Source organism: Macaca nemestrina, chromosome 13 (assembly GCF_043159975.1).
Source record: "Macaca nemestrina isolate mMacNem1 chromosome 13, mMacNem.hap1, whole genome shotgun sequence".
In the NCBI taxonomy this organism is placed as follows: Eukaryota; Metazoa; Chordata; class Mammalia; order Primates; family Cercopithecidae; genus Macaca; species Macaca nemestrina.
This window is the reverse complement of record NC_092137.1, coordinates 28,978,674-29,003,239: the sequence shown is the minus strand read 5'-3', so window position 1 is coordinate 29,003,239 and position 24,566 is coordinate 28,978,674. Positions and strand designations below refer to the sequence as shown.

Sequence of the window (24,566 nt, the reverse complement as noted above, 5' to 3'; positions counted from 1 at the left end):
AATGGCCATCTGGCCCCTGCTCCAGCCCCTGCAGGATGAAGCAGCTCTGCACCTTGCTAGCACCCATTTCATCTGGGGCAGGACCAATCCCCTCACTTTCCAGGGGAAACTGAGGCTCACCCAGTCGGCTCCCAAAAGCAGAGCCAGGCCTCGAGGCCCGTCTCCTGATGCTAACTGGCCATGCACTGCTCCCACTACTCCACCCAGTTGGCAAAGGAAATAGAGCCATTCACTCTCCCTGAGGCCCCGGCCCACATCCCCTGCCCATCCACATCCCCTGCCCATCCACATACCCTTGACCACAGAACAGAATTAGCCCCTCAAGGAACCAGCCACCCTGCTGCAGAGAGTGGAGGCAAAGCTCAGGCCAAGGCTCTAGAACGCTCCAAGCACTCCTAGGCCAGGGAGCCACCCAGAGAGCCAGCTGAGCAGCAGCACGTGGGTTGCTGGCCAGGGCTGGAAAGGCACGGCCACCTGGCTGCATCTCCCAGCAGCCTTCATCCCCACATCTCCCTTTTTCTGGCCTCTGGGAGTGTCCAAGGCAGGTCCCCTAGCCCGGAAAACACCAGCCGCAGGCCTGTGGTGCCCGTTACCTTTGGGGAAATCATCACGGGTGCCCATGTCCCGGGTGGAGAAGGTGCTTGCAAGGTTGCCCAGAGGCAGCAGCTATTTCTGGGTGGTGCGTACAGTCCTTGGGGGTCTGGAGGGGTCCGACCTGTCACATCTGGGACCTGAGGATAAGAAGAGAAAAGAGAAGTCAGTAAAAGCAAATTAACACTTTTAAACTACTTCACAAAAAGCCCGTCAGGAGCTAAAGCATTATTGTCATGAAGAAATCAGCCATTAAACTGAAGGATGCCATTTTTCTGACATTGGACTCACAAATGTTTCAGTTCCCAAGTGCGAGGCCACGTGGTTTTGGGAAGAGTTCGTTATGAAGAGTGTCAACGAAACCCATCAACCTGCCGTCCCTTGTCACTGAGACATGGGCACCTTTAGGGTCGCGGGGAAAGATGATTTTTTTCAAGGTAGTGTCTGACACTGTTTCTCCAGCAGTTTCTGTTTGCTTCCGATACCCCTCAGTCCACCAGCTGCCCTGAAAGCCCATGGCGATGTTGGCCTCTGTGACCACTCATCACACGGGTGTTGGCGGGGCCTCTCGGACACCGGCTCTCCAGTCTCTCTCGGGATGTGTGGTTACGACCTCCATGACATCCTTGGTGCTCATTCTCACCGGACTGAACAAGCCACACCTGTGACCCCTCAGCCACTGCATTGTCCACACTTGATCCCTCCTGCCCTCCCTTCAGCCTCTGGGGTCAGCCGTCAGCTCTTGCCCTTGACCTAACTTCATTCTCTCTCCATGTGACAGGGTCTCACTGCACCCTCTGCAGCTTCACACAATTCTATGAATCCTTTGCTGAGATAATGGCGACCGTTTTCCCCTGACAGGTAATGGAGGTGCCCTCAGAGCTAATCTGTGGTAAGACCAGGGGTGAAGCCCACAGTTCCCAATTTCTACCCCAGACAGGAGCTCTCGTCCACAAAGCGTCTGCGGACAGGGCAGGAACCTGTGCCAACTCCCTTTTCTGAGCAAGAAATCCCAACTCAGGAACTGAGAAACCTGCCTTCCATTTGGAAGCCAGCCAGCCGCTGCCCCACCCGGGCCCCAGAAGGCAGAGTAGCTCCTAGCAATCCTCCACCCAAACACAGGTGTCCAGCCCAGCGCCGGGCCCAGCGCAGCACCCAGCCCAGCACCCAGCCCAGCTTGGCCCCAGCCTGGTCTCACTTCTTAGAACCTCAAGACACGAGTTCCCTGTCTGAGAATTTTCCTCACAACCGGGGAGAGGGGAACTCTCTGTTTAATATCTACTGGGATAAGGATGTGGCCACACGGTGCTGAAAAGCAGTCCTGAACCCCTGTGAGACACGGCACCTCTCCCAGGCAAGGCGAGGGAAGATTCTGTTCCACAGATACCAACACCCCAGACTTCACCCCCTGATCTAGGGAACAGGCTCAAGAGATTGACCAGGCAGCTGGTTTCCAGACAAAGCCCAGCAGGAATGTGGCAGGCTGGCACAGACCTTCCATGGCTGAATTACAGCAAACAAGCTGGGGTCCTGGGATTTGGGGGCTGTGAGAGCCGCAGGCCCCACCTGTTCCCCATGTCTCTAACCAGAGGATACACTTTCTATGAAAATTATATGCAGAAAAGCAATATTTAGCTACAGTCCTTGTTCTCCTTAACTGCAGATTAGAATATCCTGGAAACTAATTAAAATTATAGATTTCCAGGCCCCATCTCTAGCCCCTGCTGAATTAAGTCTAGGAAATAGGCCACAGGGATTTTTTTAAAGCCTCTGATTTTTTTTTTTTTTTTTTTTTTTTTTTTTTTTTTTTTTGAGACAGAATCTCCCTCTGTCGCCCAGGCTGGAGTGCAGTGGCATGATCTTGGCTCACTGTAACCTCCACCTCCCAGGTTCAAGCCATTCTCCTGCCTCAGCCTCCCAAGTAGCTGGGATTACAGGCGTGCATCAGCATGGCCAGCTAATTTTTGTATTTTTAGCAGAGATGGGGTTTCACCATGTTGGCCAGGCTGGTCTCAAACTCCTGACCTCAAGTGATCTGCCTGCCTTGGACCCCCAAAGTGCTGGGATTACAGGCATAAGCCACCACGCCCGGCCTTACCTTCTGATTTTGATGTTCAAACAGGATCGAAAAATCACTGGCCTGTAGTTCAGATTCACTTTATAATAAGACCTCGGCCCTATTTCTTACCCTAGGCTGTCAGAGTGGTCATTGCTGCCTCAGTTTCCCCAAAGTGATTACCCTCTAGGAGGCTAAAGAGAAGACTCGAGCTGCCTGAGGGTACAGGATGCTTAAGTTTCAACAGCCACCCCTACTGCCATGGGCCTTCTGAACAAGACGGTTCTCCCACCGTAGCCTCCTCAGTGGTCAGAGGTCAACAGGCCAAGGCAGCCCAGGTTCCCCCTGGCCCCAGGACACCAGCAGTACGGAAAGGAAATCTGGAGCCATTCCACGGCTTGCCAAAGCATCCCCTCTAGCAGAGCCCCTTTGAGACCCTCTCAGGGTCTACACCTTCGGCCCTTCAGGCCCCAAGGTCTAGTGCAGGATCTCCGAGGTGCCCACCCTAGAGGTGGCAGGTGGTCAGAGCTGCTATGGACAAACAGGCCCGACTAATGTGGGTGCAGTGAGGGGCACCACCCTAGGAAATCACTCTGGCCCAGGGGCCTGTGGGAACTGAATGATCCATATCCAAACTATAAAAGAATCAGGAAGTCCAGCACAAGTGTGGACAGAGCACAGACTCCACTGAGCACCTGACCCCCAAGGTGCAGTTCACCGAGGCCCCATCGCACCTGGCGCTGCTCTAGACACTAAGGCGCTACTCTCCCCTGTGAGAACAGCCAGCCCCTGATCCAAAGGGCTAAATGAGCCAGTGGATTCTGGTGACCAGGATCTTGTCCTCACTTCCTGATGCTCTGAATTGCTCCACCTGGCTGGCTCCTCCCCTCCCAGCCTCCGTTTCCCAGCCCAGGGAATGGGGTGACCCAAAGTAAGTGGCCGTTGTCCCCTCCTCCCGTTAACCCTATGGCTGCAGAGGTTCCATAGTGACTGGCGCCACAGGAATGAAGAAAGGTGACGGAGGGGACTCAAGTGTCAAGTGGAAAGGGAACAAAAGCTAGCTAGGGGTGGCCCAGTGAAGAAGTTCACCCCAAGAACAAAACCCCAACTGCCCAGGCCTCGCACAGCCCACAGGGAGCGCGCAGCTCCACGTCCACCTACTCCCACGGGGCAGGGCAGACCCAGCCCACCCACCACAGCCCTGGGGCTGCCACTCCCACAGCTTCTCTTGCTGTCATGACACCACCCGCTCTGACTTTCAGAGACCTCTGAGACGTCTCCAGCCAGAGTTCTCATCTCCTCAGACAAAGCTGGTGGGAACAGTAGAGCTCACACCAAGGTGACAGAGAAAGGAGGGGGGGGCGAGCCAGGCTGAGGGGAAGAGTGGCAGAGTTTACAAACCCTCATTCTGGAACCAAAAACATGGCCCCCACTGACATACTGTCAGAAGAGAGGCCTCAGATCTAGGCCCCCTCCCGTCCCACACCCCACGAGCCCGTATGTCCCCGAGTGCCCCACTCAGAACTCCCAGAACGCTGGCTGTGGCTCAGACACAGTGGGGCTGGAATCCTGCCCTGGGCCCTCTTGTATAAACTTGGGAAGCTGATTTAATTCCTCTGAGCTTCAGTTTCTTCATCTGAAAAAAATGTCCTAACAAGGGGTTTTGTTAGGAATAAATGAAGTAATGTTAGAAATAATAGTCCTATTGCTGGCATATAGTAATTGTTCAGTAATGTCAGGTGTGAATCTTCCTTCTCCTTCCCTGGGGAAAAGCAACTCCCCCCCGCCCCCCACTTCACACACACACACACACACACTCACTCACTCGCATGTCCATACACCCGCACTGTCTTTAAAGTTATGACAGGCCAGCCCTCCATTCCTATAAGACAGACCAGGTGACACAGATGCCTCTCACGCAGAGGAGACAGATGTGTCTATAGAATAAGATGCTCAAATGAGAGGTTGCCTTTGACCCCCTCTAGCTCTCACCCCTGAGCCCACACTTCTAAGCGAATGTTGTCTGTAATGCCGAGCAGAGAAGGTGAACGGTCACTGTCACGCCCGACAGGACGAAGTAACCCTGCTGCAGCGATGAGCACTCAGGGACACTCTCCACACCGTCTGACTAGGGCACCAGAGATGCTCCACAGAAAAGCAGCCTCCGTGCTGGGCCTGGAAGTGGGATCAAAACAGGTAGGAAATGGGGTCTAAATGGGTAGGAAGGAGGAATGGCGTTCCAGGCTGAGGAGGCGGCCTGAGGAAAGCACGGAGCAGATGTGCCTGTGAGTCTGGGGTCTGGCAAGAGGACCCAGGCCTGGGAGCGGGATGAGGGCCATCGGGGGAGACCCAGAATGCTCTGTGAGAGGGTCAGGGCTTGCCCTGCAGCCCAGGGGAACTCTGGAGACTGTTCAAGCAGAGGAATGGCATTATCTGACCTGCAGGTTCATGCAGAACACTCGAGTGGGGCCTTAGAAGGACTTCCCAAGGAAAGGAGCCTCTGACAGAATTACAGGACTGAAATGTAGAGATGTTAGCCCAGCCTCTGGACCAGGCACAGAAAATAAACAACTTAACCAGGATTTGATACTGATTATACGCAGGGTTTAGACTGGATGGAACATGCCTTCCTATATCTCGTGCTGTCTCCCTGAGGATAAGAAACAGCTACCCACACCTCCAATCACCATACACATACATCTCACCCCTCCACCCACCTCTGCTCCCCTCATGGGAGGCAGCCCAGGCCATAGACCTGCAGGAAGGACCCTGGATGTTGTCAGGTGACCAACTTATGAGACTCTGCCCTCCAGAGTTCAGCCTGTCACTGAAAATCTGCAATTCACTCACTCATTCAAACATGCCATAGCTACTAAGATACGAAGGGGAATAAGACTAAAATCCAGCGCCTGCAAGCTGTGTGACCGAAGGCACATTGTTAAACTTCTCTGAGCCCAGCTCTTTTAACTGCAAAGTGGAAATAATGCTGTAATCCTGGCACTTTGGGAGGCCAAGGCTGGCGGATCGCTTGAGTTCGAGACCAGCTTGGGCAACACAGTAAAATCTCGTCTCTACAAAAATGCAAAAATTAGCCAGGCGTGGTGGCTTGTCCTTGTAGTCTCAGTTACCTTGGGGGAGCTGAGGCAGGAGGTCGAGGCTGCAGTGAGCCGAGATTGTGCCACTGCACTCCAGTCTGGGCGACAGAGATCCTGTCTCCAAAAAAAAAAACAAAAAAAAGGACATAACGCTTATCTCACTTCAATATTGCATTCAATAAAATATGAAAAGCGGGCCCGTTACAGCAGCTCATGCCTGTGAGAGGCTGAGGTGGGCGGATCACTTGGGGTCAGGAGTTAGAGACCAGCCTGGCCAATATGGCAAAAACCCCATCTGTACCAAAAAATACAAAAATTAGCTTTGTGGTAGCACACGTCTATAATCCTACCTACTCAGGAGGCTGAGGCAGGAGAATCACTTGAACCTGGGAGGTGGAGGCTGCAGTGAGCTGAGATCACACCACTGCACTCCAGCCTAGACAACAGAGCAAGACTCCATCTCAAAGAAAAACAAAAACAAAAACAAAACCTGGCCTCAAGAGAGTGCCCAGAGCTAAGGAATGTCTCAGGAAAACAGCAGCATTGAGCAGAGATGGGTAGAGAAGGGGAGGCCCCAAGGGAGTCTGAGCAAGGACAGCCAGGGAGGCCAGGGCGGTTGGCGCCAGCAGAGCCAGATGAGCAGAGAGTGATTAGAGGTGTCAGCTCATCCAACTGGATGTGACCATCATGGAATCATCGGAAGCTTAGTGTGAGCAATGTCTGTGCCTGTGGAGGCATGGGGGTCGCAGAAAATCCTGAGGTCTGAGGTATGAGTGGAAGGTTAAATAGAGACAGTGAGTCCAAACAATGCTGGGGAATTTGGATGAGAAAGGCAGGAGATTGGAGAGTAGCTGGAGGGGAAGGAAGGGTGGATGAAGTTGTGTTGTTTGCTTGTTTGTTTGTTATCTGTATTTTTCAGGGAGATTCTAGAGCAAGTTCACAGGAGGAGGAGAAAGAGCCAGAAGGAAAAGGCTGAAGACCCAGGGGAGGGAGGGGAGCTGATGGAGCGGGAGCCCAGTGTTAACAGCGGAGGGAGAAGGGCACAGGCTGGGCCAGACGGGAGTGCCAGTCCTCAGACCGTGGAGGAAGAGCCAAGGGTCCTACAGAGGGAGAGGTCAGGAAGAGAGAAAGGGCACGTAGAACAGCCTTGATATTGGCGGTGAAGAGGGAGGTGAGTCTGCTGCATGTGAGAGCTGGACTCGGGAGTGTGAAGTTCTGAATAGTCACGGGGGCATATTCTGACTTTAGAAGAATCAAACCATTCCTTTCCTTTCCTCTCCCAGATGCCTCCATCTTTATTAGGAGGGCTTCTTACAGGCAGCACCTACCCTTGTGATTTCAATTGCCATCTGATTATCGGGACTTCCAAGCCTACAGTGGAGCCCAGACCTCCCTCTCTGGAGCTGCAGACAAGCTGCGAGGAGGCCTGGATGGCTCCACCTGCGTGTCCATCTTTATTAGCTTGGGGCAGGGCTGGTTTCCACACTGACCCTCAACTCGGCCACTCCTAGAGCTGGCAGTCCCAAGAGCCACTTCACCCACAATGGGAAGATTGATATCCACACCCACCAGACCGCCTGTGGGGGTATCCAAGGCCCTCCGCCACTCAGGCCCCTGACTCCAGCTGTGATGGGTGTGTGGGGGCCAGCAGGAAGGCCGTTCACAGATGAGAAGCACCCCCACCACAACTGGACCCCTTTACCAGCTCTGGGGCTACCACCACTGCTGCAGATGGCGTCTCCTCTACCATCATGAGATCAGGTGGGGTTAATACTCCTGCAACCACTCTGTTCTTAGGCAATATTAGGTGCAGCCAGCCAGCAATTCCACAGAATGCAGACAAAGGGACAAACAGTGCCAGGCTCATGGCAATAACGCAGTAACTGTAGTGTGACTGAATGAATGAGTTCAAAACTAAAGCACATCTTCCAGACAGTCTTGCTGAGAAGAAAGTAAGTGAAGGAATTAACATTTCTTAGTTCCATTTTGCTTTGTGCCCAGGCAATATACTTCATGCTTCCAAAGACTATGTCATTGAGCTTTGGAAATAGAGAAAGAAAGTACATATTTTCATCCTCATTTTATAGACAAGATGATTGAGGCTCAGAGAGGTTAAGTAACTAAGTTGAAGCCACAGAGCTACTAAGTGGAAGAGTCGAGGCTGATGGTTTCTGCTCAAGGAGGTGGTAGTATTTCAGGGCATTCATTCAGGAGTCAACGGGGTCAAATTCCATCACTTACTAGCTGCGTGATCTCAGGCACATGGTTAAAATTCTCTGAGTCTCCATTTAACTGTGAAATGGAAATAATAATATCTATCTCCAAGGTTATTGAGAATATTCCAAAAAATATGAGAAACATTTAATAGGCTGATTGGGCCCAAGGGCCCAATCCACAGTGGCTATTAATAGTATTGGTTGTTTAGTAACTGTTTTGCTTTGTTCAGATGTTCAGGAAGAAAGAGGGGAAATGTCCCTTTTGAAAGTCTTTGGGCCAAGAAGCTACAGAGGCCTGGCTGAGGCTGGACAGCAACATGGAGGTGCCACCTTGTGCAGCAGGAGGTCCTTCCATTTCCTGAGCTGTCGAGGGTGAGCAGGAAGCAGTGGGCAGGCTGGGGCGGGACACTTACAACAGGGGTCAAGTACCACGTTGCTGGGAAGAATCTTTCTTAACAGAACAGTCTGTTCAGGAGGCAGTTCACACCTGAATCTAATGACCTCCCAGGACAGGGCAGAGGAAGTGGTCAGAAACCCAAAGCAGCACTTCCCAACTGTTTTATGCCCAGCGCAGCTGATGAATGTGGCCACCCATTTGTAATAGCAGCTCAGTGTGGGCGTCTCGGGTTGGGGGTGGATGGGCCACAGCATTTGAAACCGTCCCCCACCAACCCTAGGAAATTCTGATGTGATCATTAATGGTCTAAAAGATATAGGAAAGCCTAGGGTGGGAGAAAGCTTTATTTAGGCTGTTTTTGAAAAACAATGAGATAGGTTGCAAGCAGGGCCGCCATGTTTGATTGTCTAGGTTGGGCACTGCACAAGGGCATCCTAATTAAGGAGACATTTCTCAATCTCTCACACTACAACCTTTTCTTTTTTTTTTTTTTATTTGAGACACAGTTTCACTCTGTCGGCCAGAGGAGGGCAGTGCCATGATCTCAGCTCACTGCAACCTCCACCTCCCAGGTTCAAGCAATCCTCCTGCCTCAGCCTCCCAAGTAGCTGGGACTACAGGCATGTGCCACCATGCCCAGCTAGTTATTTCTGTGTGTATATTATTAGTAGAGACGGGGTTTTGCCATGTTGGCCAGGCTGGTCTCGAACTCCTGACCTCAAGTGATCCACCCACCTCAGCCTCCCAAAATGCTGGGATTACAGGCACGAGCCTCACACTACATCTTCTCCAAAGTCCTGGCAATGTTGTTTTAGACAATGACTGTACATATTTGCACATTCATTTCAGCCTTTTTCTGATGAAAAAAGAAAAGTGTCTTGAGAAAGAAACATCTTTTTCTAATTCTCAAAGGGAACCATATGAGTGGGCTGTGGTCCTAGTAACAAAGGCTGTGTAACTTATACATAAATTTACAAAATTCAAAATCTTCTGAACCTGCCGCCACCTTTGTGTGTGGTGTTGTTGCAAATATAAATTAGAGATAAATAAGAACTTGGGCTAGTGATTTAACAGAATTTCCCGTGCCTTTCTCCTGTCACTAAATTTCAAGCTGGAAGGGGCCTTGGAGGTCAGCTAGTCTCCTTCCTTATAAATGAGGGGTTAATCTGAGGCCCACAGAGGCTGTGTGACTTACTGTCTTAGCCTGCTCAGGCTGCTATAACAAAATGCCATAGAATACGTTACTTAAACAACAAAAATTTGGCTGGGCACAATGGCTCACACCTGTAATCCCAGCACTTTGGGAGGCCGAGGCAGGCAGATCCCCTGAGGTCAGGAGTTTGAGACCAGCCTGACCAACATGGCAAAACCCTGTCTCTACTGAAAATACAAAATTAGCTGGGTGTGGTGGTGAGTACCTGTAATCCCAGCTACTAGGGAGGCTGAGGCAGAGGAATCACTTGAACTTGGGAGGCAGAGGTCGCAGTGAGCCGAGGTCACACCATTGCACTCCAGCTGGGCAACAAGAGCAAAACTCCAACTCAAAAAACAAAACAAAAAAACAGAAATTTAGTTCTGGAGGCTGGGAAGTCCAAGTTTAAGGTGCCGGCTGATTCTGCTCCTGGTGAGGACTTGCTTCCTGGATTGCAGGTAACTGTCTTCCCTTTGTCCTCACATGGCAGAGGGAGAGAGAGCAAGTTCTCTGGTCTCTTCTTCTACGGGCACTAACCCATCATGAGAGAACCACCCTCACGACCTCATCTGAATCTAATTACCTCCCGAAGGCCCCACCTCCTGATACCAACACATGGAGGGTTAGGCTTTAATATTTGCATTTGTGGGGACACATGCATTCAGTCTATAACACATACATAAGGCCATCAGGAGCCAATGCCTATCCCAGGGCCCATAACCCTGTAGGCATCACACTGGCTGCCAGCTGGGAAGGCCTTCAGCAGGACTGAGAGGAAAGCTTCCTTCTCCAGCTTCCCATCAAGGCCGCCCCAAAATGGTCACCTTGCCACTGCAGTGCCTGGTCAGAGCCCATGCAGTGTGCTCCCAAGGACTAAGGTTTTCGGAGGGGTTGGATGCCACTGCATCCATCCTGCCTGAAATCACACAGCCATTGGCTAGGGCTTGGAAGTCTTCTGCTGGCCCTGAGATTTCCACCGTTGAGGTAAGAGTTATCCCAGCACTTGATCACAGTGCTGGAGTCTCGAATGAAAAACGGCTTGGCCCACTGTCCCGGGAATGCCTTCTGCAGGGTTTGGCTGGTCAGTTGAGGACTCCTGCCCAGTAGCGGGAGCTTGAATCTTCAAACTATAGACTGTGAACAAACACCTGTACTCGGAGGATCAGAAGGGACTAGGAAGAAAGAAAGCAACTTGTCTAAAATCTCAGCAAAGATGTATTGACATGACTCTGGCATCTGAATGTCTGTCACATCCCAGGAAAGGGCTCTTGGCAAAGGCCTCCCTGCCAGAAGCTCAGAAGACTTCAGACCCAGGCCCTGTCCCTTCCCAGTGGCCCATGAGAAAGTCGACTTTCTTGAATAGGAGCCAGAGGTTTGCATGTGCCTCTCCAGGAGATACACCAGGTTTTGCCTGGGAAATGTAAATGGCTTCTGTGGAGGGACATTTTTTTTTCTGTCTTTGTTTTATTGAAGAGAAATCCAAGACCCAGGAAGGGATGTGAGCTGGGCCAAGAACCAGAGGTTTTAAAATACAAAATGGGAAACTGTGGCTCTGTAATTCAAACACTGAGAAGTACGTGGAAGAGTGATTGGTCCTCCAAGAAGAGGAATGGAGGAGAGGGATGGAGGGGTGGGGAGGGCAGAGAGAAAAATGGGGCTCAAAAGCCTGAGCACCATGAGGGGCTGAGATCACAGAGAGCAGAGGAAGGAAGGCACCCAACAGGAGAAGAAAGTGGGGAGGAAGAAGGGCTGGAGGCAGATGCCCAACCCCCTGGTAATCAAGAAAATGCAAATGAGATGCTACCACCATCCCACAAAGATGGGCAAAAATTGACATGGGTGGCACTGCCAAATGCTAGTGAGAGCACAGAGCAACGGGAGCACTCACGACAGCTGGCAGGTGAGGTACAAATGGGCACAACCCCCTGGGAAAGTGGTCTGGCTTTACCTGATAGAGCTAAAAATGCACAAACCTAATGTTCAGCAATTCCACTCCTAGGAACCCACCCTTGAGAAAATCTTGCACAGGTGATCCAGGAAAGGAGCTCAAGAGTGTCCAGGGCAGCTCCATGGATAATGGCCAAAATCTAGAAAAAAATCTAAATGTTCAACAGGAAAATGAAGGAATTAATCATGGTGCACTCACAACATAGAATATTACAGGGTGATGAAACAAACGACTGCCCCACTGAACACCATGGATGATGCCACAGCGTAATGTTTCGTGAAAGGAGCCAGACCTGAAAGACCACACAGGGTATGACCCTACTTCTACAAAGTTCAAAGGAAGACAAAACTACATCGAGTGTTTAGAAATGCAAACATAGGCCAGGCGTGGTGGCTCACACCTGTAATCCCAGCACTTTGGGAGGCCAACGCAGGCGGATCATCTGAGCCAGGAATTCGAGACCAGGCTGAGCAACATGGAAAAACCCCATCTCTACAAAAAAAAAAAAAAAATATATATATATATACACACACACACACACACACACACACACACAAAGATTAGCCGGGCATGGTGGCGTGCACCTGTACACCCAGCTACTTGGGAAGCTGAGGTGGGAGGAACACTTGAGTCTAGGAGGCAGAGGTTGCAGTGAGCTGAGACCGTGCCACTGCGCTCCCACCTGGGGGACAGAGTGAAACCTTGTCTCAAAAAATGAAGCGAAATTAAATTAAATTAAAAATGCAGACATAGATGAAAAACTTGATAGAAAAGCAAGGAAAAATTAGTAGCGTGATTAACCCTAAGGGGAAGGGAGGCGGCTGTGATAAGGACAGGGCCCATGGGGGTGGGTTCTGGGAGGCGGCCAGTTTGTCTGTTTCTTGGCCTGGGTGGTGGCCACATGGACATTCACTTTATAACTATCCCTCACACTGTGCACGCATGTTATGCATTCTTCTGTCTGCAATAATAAACTTCCAGCCTCTGTGCTGGTGCGTAGAGTCTGGTGCCTCTGAGGTGGCCGTGGTGTCAACGGGAGGATGCGCTGCCCTCAGAGGCAGGTGTCTCCAGAGCTCAGGTGGACATCTCCCCATCCCTTGCCCCCAACTACCTTCCCCTTTCTTCAAATCTACTAGTCTTGGGATCCATGGGCTGAAACTGAGCCAGTCCTGGGAGCCAGCCAGCCTGTGGCTAGAAGGCTGCAGGGCCGTCTCCTGCAGGGCATTGGTGAGAAGGGTGAGGGACTACCCGGTTTGGGATAGAAATGATTATGGGACCCTCACACCACTTCCTGGAGCCAGGCACCAATGCCCGGTGGCCTGCCTCCGTGATGCTCCAACAGCACGGGCCCCAGTCCCTCCCCTCCCAGCGCTCCTGAGGAAACGGCAGCCCTCTGAGGTCCCCCGCCAGCACCAGCCCTTGTCCTGGAGAAGTGACTGGCAAAAACTTAGTTTCAGGAGACTGAAATGCGCTCCAGAAAGGAACACGCTAGTCTCCACCGTGACAACAGCGTCAACAACAGTAACTTCCGTTCTGCACATGGGCTAACGCACCAGCTGCCCTCCTGACTGTCTCCATGCTCACACGCGGCACCAAGAGAGGTTTTTTTAAAACCCCTCTTCACAGATGAGAGACCTGAGGCCCAGACAGGCAAAGAGCTCAAGTCCACACAGCCAGAAAGAGGTGGGGTTAGAATTCAAACCCAGAGCAGAGCCCCTCCAAGGCCTATGCTCTCACGGGGTGCCCTAGCACCCTAAGCACAGGTGCCGTCCCCACAGCATGCCCACAGCCCTCCTGGCACCATCACCCACAGCACCCCAGGGAGCCGCTGCCCTGTGAAGGGTTCACCCTGAGGCAGAGAGCACTGCCGACAGAGGCCATGACTCAGGGAAGGGGCCAGCCCAGGCCAGCCCCTCCTTCCTTGGCTCCCAGTGCTCAGAGAGCAGTGAGTCCAACCTCCTCCCCTAGAGCTGCCACATAAAGGCCCAGAGAGGGTCAGGGACATCCCCACGGTCACACAGCCTCCATGTCATGGCAGGATGCTTTTTCCTTCATTGTGCCTTTGTGCCTGCTCCAGTTTGGGTCCTTCTCCCTCCCTCCAAGGACTTCAGGGGTCCTGACCCGGCCTCCCATTCACCTCCCCACAACAGATGGCTTGGTGGACTTATCACCTCTCACCTCTCTGTCCAGAGGCCAAACCCCTGTCACTGGAGGAATCCAGGGTCCTTGGTCTCTACAGAGATGTTGATGCTTATGGGCCCAGGGAGGCAAGGATGGGCAAGGGAGGCAAGCCCCAGGCCTGGCCCAGCCTGGCCCCTACCAGCCACGCAGTCCTGGGCTGCAGCCTCCTGTCTGAGCAGGTGCTGGGTGGCCACGAGCCCCGCTGCTGGCGTGCTCCAGCTCTCAGCAAAGCTCTCCTTGAATAAACAAGGCTGCATAGCAACCACTCATTGAAGGAGCCCATAGCTCCCTGCGTGGGGCAGAGACCGAGCCAAGAGACTTTTCCCCTTGGTCTCATTGCCTCTGTGGCTCACTGGAGCACAGGCACTCCCAAGTGGCCGGCCTGTCCTCTGGGGTCATGGACACCACAGAAAGAGAGAGCACTGGGTCCCCTCTGCCTGGTGACTGTAGCCAGGAAGTGCATAGCTGGCTTGGCGCAGGGATGTTGTTGGCGGTAGAACCCCTGGTTTTGTTTACATGGTCTCTGGGCTCAATCTGCTTCTGCTTACTAGCTCTTCTAGAGGCAGAAAGGCAAAGTGAGCATCCAGGCCAGAGTGAGCAGGCAGAGCTAGGTTTGAATCATGATCCTGCTACTTCCAGCTGTGTGCCTTCTGGTCAGAACTTTACCTTTCTTGACTTCAGTTTCCTCATCTATAAAATGGGTACAACAATAGTACTGACTTGAGAGGGTTACTGTAAGGATTTCAAAGGTGCGTGTAACAGCTTGTAATTTTGTCTAGCACTTGGTAGGCTCTCCATCACTTCCCCAGAAATCCTTGCAGAGCAGGAAGCCTGTGGCCTTCTTCCCAACCAGATTTCTCCATCTTAACTTTTGGAAAATGTGAATCCTAGCAGCCCATGTGTGCTTTCTCACTGAGCCCAGGCTCTTGGGCGGAAATCTCAAGCTGGCATCCTCTCCCTGGAATGACAGCCAGTCCCACTCCTCATGCTACCCACTTCTAGCCTTGCCATCCAGGGGGCACAGAGTGGGAGCCAAGGACTCAATTTGTATGCAGGCTTGCAAACAGCCACTCGCCCAAAGACTCTATGAATTTTCCCAGGCAGCTCCTCCCCATATACTGTACAAAGGAATCGGCAGGTATGTGGAACATGCAGGGAGGGCTGGTGGGAGGCCAACTACACCTCCACGAGGCCTGGGCCGCTGAAATGCTTGTACACGGGGAGTGCCTTCCTGGGACTCTCTCCTCTTCCCTGAGATGGCCAGGGAGGGCAGGTCTTGGGAGTAGCTGCTGTCATTTACCAAGATCCAGGAGGGAGCAAGGAGGGGCAGCCAATTATGACTGAGAACAAGGTCCCCCTGGGGCAGTGCTGGCCCCAAGCCAGAGGTCACAGCTGACAAGGCGAACCGAACTCCTGAACTCCCTCTAGCAGAGGCCCAGAAAGGAGGCACTTCCTCCAAACCAGGAACAGTGGCTGTGCGGATTCCCCCTGGGAGACAGATATGAAGATGCCCAGGTGGGGAAAGAGAGGCCTGGCAAGGTAAGCCCTTGCCCCAAGCCACACAGCTTGTGAGTGAGAGCGAGTCAACCATGGGAACCCAGGGCGGGGATGTGACAAGGCAGGTTTTGGTATCCCTCAGCTCTGCCAGGGAGACGGTGTGTGTGCAGCTCCCCTAAAGCCCATCCGCACGTCGCTGCTTGAGTCATAGCTTCTAGAACACATTATCCGATGGCTGTGCCCTGCTGGACACCCCTCGTGGCCCCTACTGTCCTTGGAGTAAGGGCCAGACTCAGCACCGTGGCCGCCAAGCCCCTCCAATCAGGCCCCACTGCATCCTCCTTCGGCTCCCGGACTCTCCACACTCTGCCTCCACTGGATGGTCGAGCATTATGTGTTCCTGAGGTGAGCTGGCCATGCTCTGTGCCAAGTGCTAGAGACGCAGGAGGCAGCACTGCCTGCCCTCAGGAGCTGAGTGATGGAGAAAGGCCCCAGCAGGTAACCTCCTGTTCATTCCTGTGTTACCTGCAATAAGCGGGGATTGATAGCACAGCCCTTAAGAACCAGGGCTCTGAAGCCCCTGGATTCCAGACTGGATTCTGATCCCAGCAATGATATCTTAGGCAAGAAACAAACTCTGAGTCTTGGTTCTTTCACACGCCCAGCAGGGAGACTGCAGATCCTCCCTCCCTGGGGTGGCTCCAGTGACCCTCAGTGTGCCCGCCAGGCACAGAGCCGCACTCACCCTCACTGTGACTATGGACAGAGAGCAAATCCCAGGGGCAGTGAGGTATGAAATCCACATGAAATCCCCGAGGTAAGGAGCAGGCCAGGGGAGGAGCATGGGTGGAAACTGCTGAGACAAACACAACCTGAGCCCCGGGCCTCTGGGGGAGCCAGGAGTTGCCCGGAAGGATGGAGGCACTCTAGGTGGAGAGGGGAGCCAGGCTGCCACCTAGAAGCTCTCTGGAACTCCCCTGAAGAGATCTCAGAAAGAAAGGGACATGAATCCAGGCCCCAGTCATTTGTTGTACTTCTTTTCTCATTCTAAAAAAACATTTTCATACTTAATTTTGTTTTCTTTCTTAAAGAAGCCCCCAAATTGTTTAAGCCCCGAGCCTCACATAGCCTGTATCGACCCCTGGCGGAAGGGTGGCCAGACCCTTGGAAGAGGGTCAACAGCTACGGAAGGAAGCCAGGTGTTACCTGTCTCCTCCAGTGCCCAGTGTTCCCAGTCATCGCCCCGACTCTCCTGGGTGTGTTCACACTGGCCTGCCCCCGCCCCCCAGAACCGATGAACAAATACTTGATGTGAATGAATTAAACTGACTCACGATACAGAATCACAAGTTGGGAGGAGGGCTCTTGAAAGCACCAAATAAGTAGCCCCCTCCATATCCACAGGGGATAGCCCCCATCTACCCCAGAAAGTCACTCAAGATTTCAGAAACCAACATTCTGTAACTTTCCATGCTAATGGATTTGGTCAGTGGAAGATTACTAAATTCTGATCCTGTTCCCTCAGTAAAAAATGTCACTAAGCGTCCTCTTGGCCCTTGTTGATTTGTAAAGTGAACAAAGCTGTTTCTGTATCTAGCAACAAGAAGGACTAGATGCCCTGAACACACTTCCCATTGCAAATGACCTGGACTTCCTATATCCAAATAGTCTCCTGAACACGTAGCTGGGCTATTAACAGGGACTTCACTGAGGGTTCTTCTCCTCCCCCTGTTCTGGGATGTAGCTGTCATGCTCCTCTCCTCTCCTGGCCTTTGTTCATGCTATTCCCTCCACCCCAAAAGCCTTTCCCATATCCCTTCCTACCCTTTACTTACACCTATCTCCGGCCGGGCGCAGTGGCTCACGCCTGTAATCCCAGCACTTTGGGAGGCCAAGGCAGGCAGATTACCTGAGGTCAGGAGTTCGAGATCAGCCTGGCCAACATGGTAAAACCCTGTCTCTACCAAAAATACAAAAATTAGCTGGGCATGGTGGTGCATGTCTGTAATCTCAGCTACTCAGGAGGCTGAGACAGGAGAATTGCTTGATCTCAGGAGGCAGAAGTTGCAGTGAGTCGAGATTGTGCCGCTGCACTCCAGCCTGGATGACAGAATGAGACTCCATCTCAAAACACAAACAACCAAAAAAAAAACCTTGTCCCTATCTCCCTTGACCAATTCCCACCCCTTGCTCCCAAGGGGAGCCCTTGCTGACTCTCTAGAAAAGAGGTGCCTCTCCTCCGCCTTTCCAGGGCCAGCACTTCCCCATCACAGCACCACTAATCCACTGACTGTAACTGCCCGCCCCTGTCCTGGCCCAGCAGCCAGCCACACAGACCTGGACTGTGAGCTCCTTGGGGGTAGGACTCATGCCTTATATCTCTAGAACCAGCGCCAGCCAGGCCCACAATAGACATTCGACATGGGTGTTGAGAGAGCGACACTAACCTGACTGCACATGGGGAGAGGAGATGGCTGGCAGCATAAGAACCCCCTTCCCCTGCAACATTCGCCACTTTTTCCAGGACCAGACCTGAGATCCAAGCTGCAGACCAGAGTCCGAGCCCCACACATTGTATGGCAGGGAACAGGTAGGGGGAGTTCTGACCCCCTGGGCTGGCGTTGCCCCCTTATAAACCAGGACCATCCCAGGCCCAGCTGGAGGTCAGATCCCAGGGAGCATGTGGGGTGAGGGCCCCTGGTAGGGACCCTACGAGGTGGAACGCTCAGGCGCCTCCCCCATCTCTGCCTCAGGTACCCATCCCTCAGGATAATGCGCCCCTAGGCTAAGGATGGTTAGCATATGGCATGGCCAAGTGTTCCAGGCAAGGGGACAGAGAGTTGGTTCCAGTCCTGACTTTGTCACCATTACTGTGTGCCCTCCAACAAGCCCCTGCCCTCCTTGGGCTTCCAAACTGTCATTTGTGATCAGACACTGGGTGACCTCCCTGTCCCTTAGAGCCCTGATGCCCTGTGTCCTGGGCCCCGGCCCAGGCTGAGGAGAAGGGCTGGAAGCCCCCTCCCTTCACAGGCCACGCGCCCCCAGGTAGAAAAGCGGACGGTGCAGGCAAGCTAGCACTGCCTCCAGACTGACACTGCGCGGGCTTATCTCCCAAAATACCACTGCCCCACCCCTGCAAGGCCAGCCCCAGCCCGGAGAGCCTGGAAGGCTCTGTCGGTACCACAGGCTGGGTAGGGGCGCTCAGACACTGCCAAGGACACAGAACAGGCCCCTCCCAACCAGCACCTGCCACTGGGCTGACAGGTTCCCTGGGAAGTTCCTGGGAAACTCTAGAATAATAGATGCAACCTAAGCACAGGATCCGAGAGAGGACCAGGCCAAGCCCCTCTTGTCACAGATGATGGAGTCACACGGGAACTCAGTGGTAATGACAGAATGGGGACTAAGTCCTTCTGGTTATGCTGCTTCTGGCCCCAGCTGCCCTTCAGGGCTTCTCCCAACAGAAGCCAACCCCTCACCTCACATGGGGTGGGCCTCTCCCTCCTTTCTCCCCATTCCACAAAAGGACATGTCAGAAAAGAGCAGCTCCCTGCCCCACAGCCACAGGAAAGCTCGAGAGATGGAGGGCAAGGGGAGAGGAGGAGTTAACAGATGAGTAAATAACTCTGGAAGCTAATGGCAAAAAAGAGTTTGATATGTTCTTATAAGAACATGCAAAGAAATAGGAAAATGTGTAAAATGCTCCTAAACTTCCAGTTTGTAAAAATTAAGCATATGTTTCACATACTTATAATATGTACATATTCCTGTATGTATCTTATCATTTTTTTTAAAAAGCCTCCACCAGCAGGGCCCAGCAGGGAGCTGAAATTCTATCCCATCATTAGCAGTGAGGAAAGGTGGAGGGCTGTGAGGCGATGTCCCGCTTTTGCTGAGATGGTATCAGCAAGGCCCAGTGGTGAACTGAACATCCAATCCCACCTAGATCTGTGTGCTAGACCTAAACAGGATAAATGCCCCGCAAAAAAAGAAGACAGAAGAGGATCTAGAATCTCATAACACAATACCCAAAATGTCTAGAAGACAACTGAAAACCACTCATCACACCAAGAACAGGTAAAATAACTTGAATGAGAAGAGGCAATCAGTGATGCGACACCAAGATGACACAGATTTGAGGATCCCCTAACAAGGATTTTTAAACAGTCATCATAAAAATGCTTCAATTTGCAATTATGAACATGCTTAAAACACGTAAAAAAAAAAAAAAAAAAGTCTCAGCAGAGAAACACAAGACCCAAAGAAAAACAACCAGAAGTTTTAGAACTAAAAAATACATAATTTGTCACAGGAGTAGAGGGAAGAAAGAAAAAATTTAAGACAGAAAAATACAATATAAATAATTCAGCATTGATCAGCTATGATCATACCACCGCACTCCAGCCTGGGCAACAGAGCAAGACTCTGACTCATAAAAAAAGAAAAGAAACTAAACTCCCATCAAACACAAGCCTTTGTGAGCAATTTCAACCCCCCTCTGGAATGTGATTGACAAATACTTTCCAGAGATTCCCACCCTGTACCTGAGGAGCCAGGCTTCAGGGGAGCTCTCAAAAGCAACAAGTCCCAGTTCGGGGTCTGCAGCCTCCAGACCTGCTGGCTCCAGCTGTGAGCCAGGGCTCCCTGGGAAGGAGAGGCGAGAGGGCGAGGACACACACTTCCTCCTCAGGGAGATGAGCCAGGGCCGGCCGGGGTGAGAGTCAGTGCCCAGAGACCTCTGTTTGATGTGAATGGAAGAAAAGATTCTTGTTTCTCACAGTTCCCCTGGGTGACAGTTACCATGGATATAAATCAATTGTAGGTGTCTGTCAGTAGCCAAATGAATAGAAAAGAGTGCACTCTCTCAGAGCCACAGTCAGACAGAGACATGCATGGGGACAGAGTTTGACAGCAAGCTCAGGTCAGCCAATAGAGTGGACGCAGGTGGGTGCCTGGCTCCTGGGAGTCCACCCTGGGCTTCTAACAGGGTGCACACGTCACCACCAGGGAGAAGCAACTTGATATATTTGAATAGTGATTTCCCCACATTCATAGGCAGGACACCCAGAACTCTGAAAGACATTCCCTAGAATATCCAAATAAAATGTTCAAAAACAAGCCCCAGAGAGCAGGCCAGGATCCTAACGGCTCATTTAAGAATCAGAGCTACCACTTATTATTTGCCAGTCTAAGCGCTTTACATATTAGCTCATTTATCTTCAAAACAACCCTTTGGATAGGTTCTGTTATTATCCCCGCTTTATAAATGAGGGAGGCTCAGAGAGGTCACTCAACTAGCACTGGTCACAAAAATATTAAAACCCAGCTTATCTAATTCTGTAGCAGCTTTACTCTATGGTCAAGACTTCTGGGATCCAGACCCAGCTGTGTCCCTGGGGCCTCATGCAAATCATTAAACTTCTCTGAATCCCATTTTCTCATCTCAAAAATAGGGGGAAAAATTGTTCCTGCCTATGTCCTGGGACTTTTGTAAGAATTGCATAGAAGGCAACAGAAATTTAGGGAATGGAAGATAAAAAGAAAGGAAATTAACATTCATTAGGCATCCATTGTGTGTCAGAGCAGTTACATTGTTACTTATAAGAGTTATCTCTCATTCCAAGGTGGCTCTCTGAAACTTATCTCTCATTCCCGCGGTCAAAGACCTTATCAGAGGCCTCGTGGTCAGGCAGCTGGAGTCTAGATTCCCACAGAGGTCTGTCTGGTGCCAAACTTCTGGGCGTTTTTGTTTTTCTTCTTGTGCTCCGAGATGTCACAGGTACAAAATTTAATGACCCATTGGTGTGAATGGCCTGAGTCCCACTGGGCCTCCTGTCTTCTGGAATCCTCATTTGTTCTGCCAGTGTAGCTTCCAACTTCTGCATTTGGGAAAGGTGCCCACCCAGGACCAAAACCCCCTGCCTCTGACTCCACTGTAGCACTTACGACTGCTGCCCCACATTCTGCCAGGCAGCTACAGATGCTGTGTGGCCTTGGGCAAAGCCCTTGACCTCTCAGACCCTAATAATCTCACATTTCAATGGGGCTAAAACCAGAACTGAAAACCTCTGTGGCAAATTTCAATCCCCCAGAGATGGCCGGCAGTGCAAACCTTGCAAACCTCCTGAGGCCCAGCTAGAATCCTCCCGAAACCTCTCTGCACAGCCTATCATGGTGCTCCATCCTAAAATACATGAGGACTTTTGTCCTCTCTGTGAATAATGGATGGCATATTCTTCTGGTGAGACCAAAGAGCAAATATCCTGGCTTCCTCTCATGCTGACCTTCCTGGCACTCAGACTGCCTCCACCAATAGCCTCATTCATCCCAGATGCAGAGAGAGCCAGCTTCTGAAATACTGACCACGATCACAGCAGAAGCAATGGCTCTTTAAGGACCCTTTACAGGGAAGTACTTCATCCAGAAGCATGTTCAGTGTGCACTTTTTTCTTTTTCCTTTTCCTTTTTTTTCGAGACAGAGTCTCACTCTGTCTCCCTGGCTAGAGTGCAGTGACACAATCTTCAATCACTGCAACCTCCACCTACTGGGTTCAGTGATCCTCCTACCTCAGCCTCCTAAGTAGCTGGGACTACAGGCACACGCCACCATGCTCAGCTAATATTTTTTGTATTTTCAGTAGAGACAGGGTTTTGCCATGTTGCCCAGGCGGGTCTCAATCTCCTGGAGTCACGCAATCCACTTGCCTTGGCCTCCCAAAGTCATACACACATTTCCTAGGGTGCATATGGGTGGGAGGAAAAGGACAAAGGTATAAAGGACCAAGATGGCCTCATTGCAACCAACAGACACACTGAGGAAATGGGCAACCTCCACTGGGGGTAAGGGGGAAGGACAGGGAGAGGGGGAGGGAGGAGGGAGGAGGGGAGAGAGAGAATATGAGAGCAGAACATACCAGTGAGTCTAGAAACCAAGGTGGCCAAATGTAGAATTTGTTGTGTTATAAAAATAATAATAATTTAACCATTAGAAAGAGAAGACCTAGCTGGAAAAGAGATGAAGATAATGGGAATAAATGGAAGGTGTGATTTTATACCTATTGCTCTATTGACTCTATTTAAGCTAGTTTTGTAACATTGCTGAGACTTTTTACTGAACACCTGAGCGTCCTTGTCCCCAGACACATTAAAAACCATCTTATTGGCCCAGCGTGGTGGCTTATGGCTGTAATCCCAACATGTTAGGAGGCCAAGGCAGGAGGATCACCTGAAGTCAGGAGTTCGAGACCCGCCTGGTCAACATGACAAAACCCCGTCTCTACTAAAAACACAAAAATTAGCCGGGTGTGGTGGCGTATGCCTGTAATCCCAGCTACTCAGGAGGCTGAGACAGGAGAATCGCTTGAACCCAGGAGGGGGAGGTTGCAGTGTCATGAGCCGAGATCGAGCCACTGCACTCCAGCCTGGGTGATAGAGCAACAGAGCAAGACTCTATCTAAAAAAAAAAAAAAAGACCATCTTATTTCATCTTCATGTTCACCCTTTGAATTGCTTTTATCTTCGCTTTGTAGATGAGGAAATTGACACTCGTGGAAGGTAAGCAGTTTGCCAAAGGTCACGGAGTAAGTGCTGGAGACTGGATCCTCACCCCTCTAATCAGTGCTTTTTCAATACTGAATTTCTTTATAGGAAAAGGCACACTAGGCCAGCCCGTGGCCACCTCAGCTAGGGTCAGTGGAGGACATTTCATGATAAGAGCTCTAGAGCTTTAGTTTCTACTTTTTTGTTGTTGTTGTTTGTTTTTTGTTTTCTTTTTTGTTTTTTGTTTTTTGTTTTTTTTTTTGAGACAGAGTCTCGCTGTGTCACCTAGGCTGGAGTACAGTGGCTTGATCTTGGTTCACTGCAACCTCTGCCTCCCGGGTTCATGCCATTTTCCTGCCTCGGCCTTCTGAGTACCTGGGACTACAGGCACCCACCACCACACTCGGCTTAATTTCTACATTTTTTAAGCAAAGTGGCCTGTTTGATTTTGTTTTGTTCTTGTTGTTTTTTGAGACAGGATCTCACTGTGTCGCCCAGGCAGGAGTGCAGTAGTGTGATCACAGCTCACTACAGCCTCAAGTGCCTGAGCTCAAGGGATCCTCCCACCTCATCTTCCTGAGTAGCTGGGACCACAGGTGCACTCCACCATGCCTGGCTTTTTTTTTTTTTTTTTTTTTTTTTTTGGTATTATTTGTAGAGACAAGGTCTCACTATGTTGCCCAGGTTGGTCTCAAACTCCTGAGCTCAAGAAATCCTCCCATTTTGGCCTGCCAAAGTACAGGGTTTTTTTTTTTTTTTAATTTTTAAAAGATCCAAATTAATAAACAGTCTAGATTTTGGCAAATTTCTTGAAATCTGATCATCTATTTTGGAAATGTTATCTGTTTATGCCCATTCACTTGAACAATGCATTTGATGTCGAGCACCTTGGGAGCCTAAAAATGTAGTGTAAAAGCTGCTGCTTTCCTTTTTTTTAATGAAATAAAATTCTTCCTCTTGAAACCTTTTACATTTGCAGACTTGCAGACTTGAAAAAATAAAACATATATAGCTTTCTTTTACACATGAAATTTCTCAAGTCCAGAGCCTTACAAACATCGCTGAAATGCAGTAGGCTTTCCTGTGAAACTCATGAGCTGTCATAATACACATGAAAAATGGGTGCCATTTCTCCTGCGCTCTTGAGGAGTAGGCAGCCAGTACAAACCATCATGTGGTGTGGATGATATGGTCTTATTTTTATATTTATAGATACATAGACACAGAAAAAACGTCTGGAAGGATATATGCGAAAACATTAATTTTGCCCATATCAGGATGCAGGGGATTGTGGGTAATTCTTGCTTCAAATGTTATTTCAAGATTTTTCTACTGTAAACATGGATTATTTATATACATTCTTAAATTATTACAATAATTTGGCCAGGCACGGTGGCTCACACCTGTAATCCCAGCACTTTGGGAGGCTGAGGTGGGCAGATCATGAGGTCAGGAGATTGAGACCATCATGGCCAACATGGTGAAACCCTATCTCTACTAAAAATACAAAAATTAGCTGGGCGTGGTGGTGCGTGCCCGTAGTCCTAGCTACTCGGGAGGCTGAGGCAGGAGAATGGCTTGAACCCAGGAGGTGGAGATTGCAGTGAGCTGAGATCACACCACTGCGCTCCAGCCTGGCAAGAGAGCAAGACTCCATCTCAAAAAAAAAAGAAAAGAAAAAAGAAAAAAATTAAGCTCATGCCTGTAATCCCAGCACTTTGGGACGCCGAGGTGGGTGGATCACCTGAGGTCAGGAATTTGAGACCAGCCTGGCCAACATGGTGAAACCCCATCTCTAATAAAAATACAAAAACTAGCCAGGCGTGGTGGCGCATGCCTGTAATCCCAGCTACT

General features: G+C 50.8%; 1 protein-coding gene across 4 annotated transcripts in view; it reads right to left on the bottom strand.

Moving 5' to 3' along the window:
• Positions 1-19,882, bottom strand: part of TOGARAM2 (TOG array regulator of axonemal microtubules 2) — a 78,338-nt gene extending 58,456 nt beyond the window's left edge. For 2 of the 4 annotated variants that reach the window (XM_011737880.2, XM_011737883.2), the window contains exons 1-2: positions 4,640-4,697; positions 594-731 (exon numbers count right to left, since the gene is read on the bottom strand). In XM_011737880.2, coding sequence (XP_011736182.2) covers positions 594-621 — 28 coding nt within the window. In that variant the 5' untranslated portion in view covers positions 622-731; positions 4,640-4,697. Of the gene's footprint in view, positions 1-593; positions 732-4,639; positions 4,698-13,673; positions 13,924-19,717 lie in introns of those variants that run through there. The other 2 variants (XM_011737881.2, XM_011737879.2) reach the window with 2 other exon arrangements.
• Positions 19,883-24,566: the final 4,684 nt, after the last annotated feature.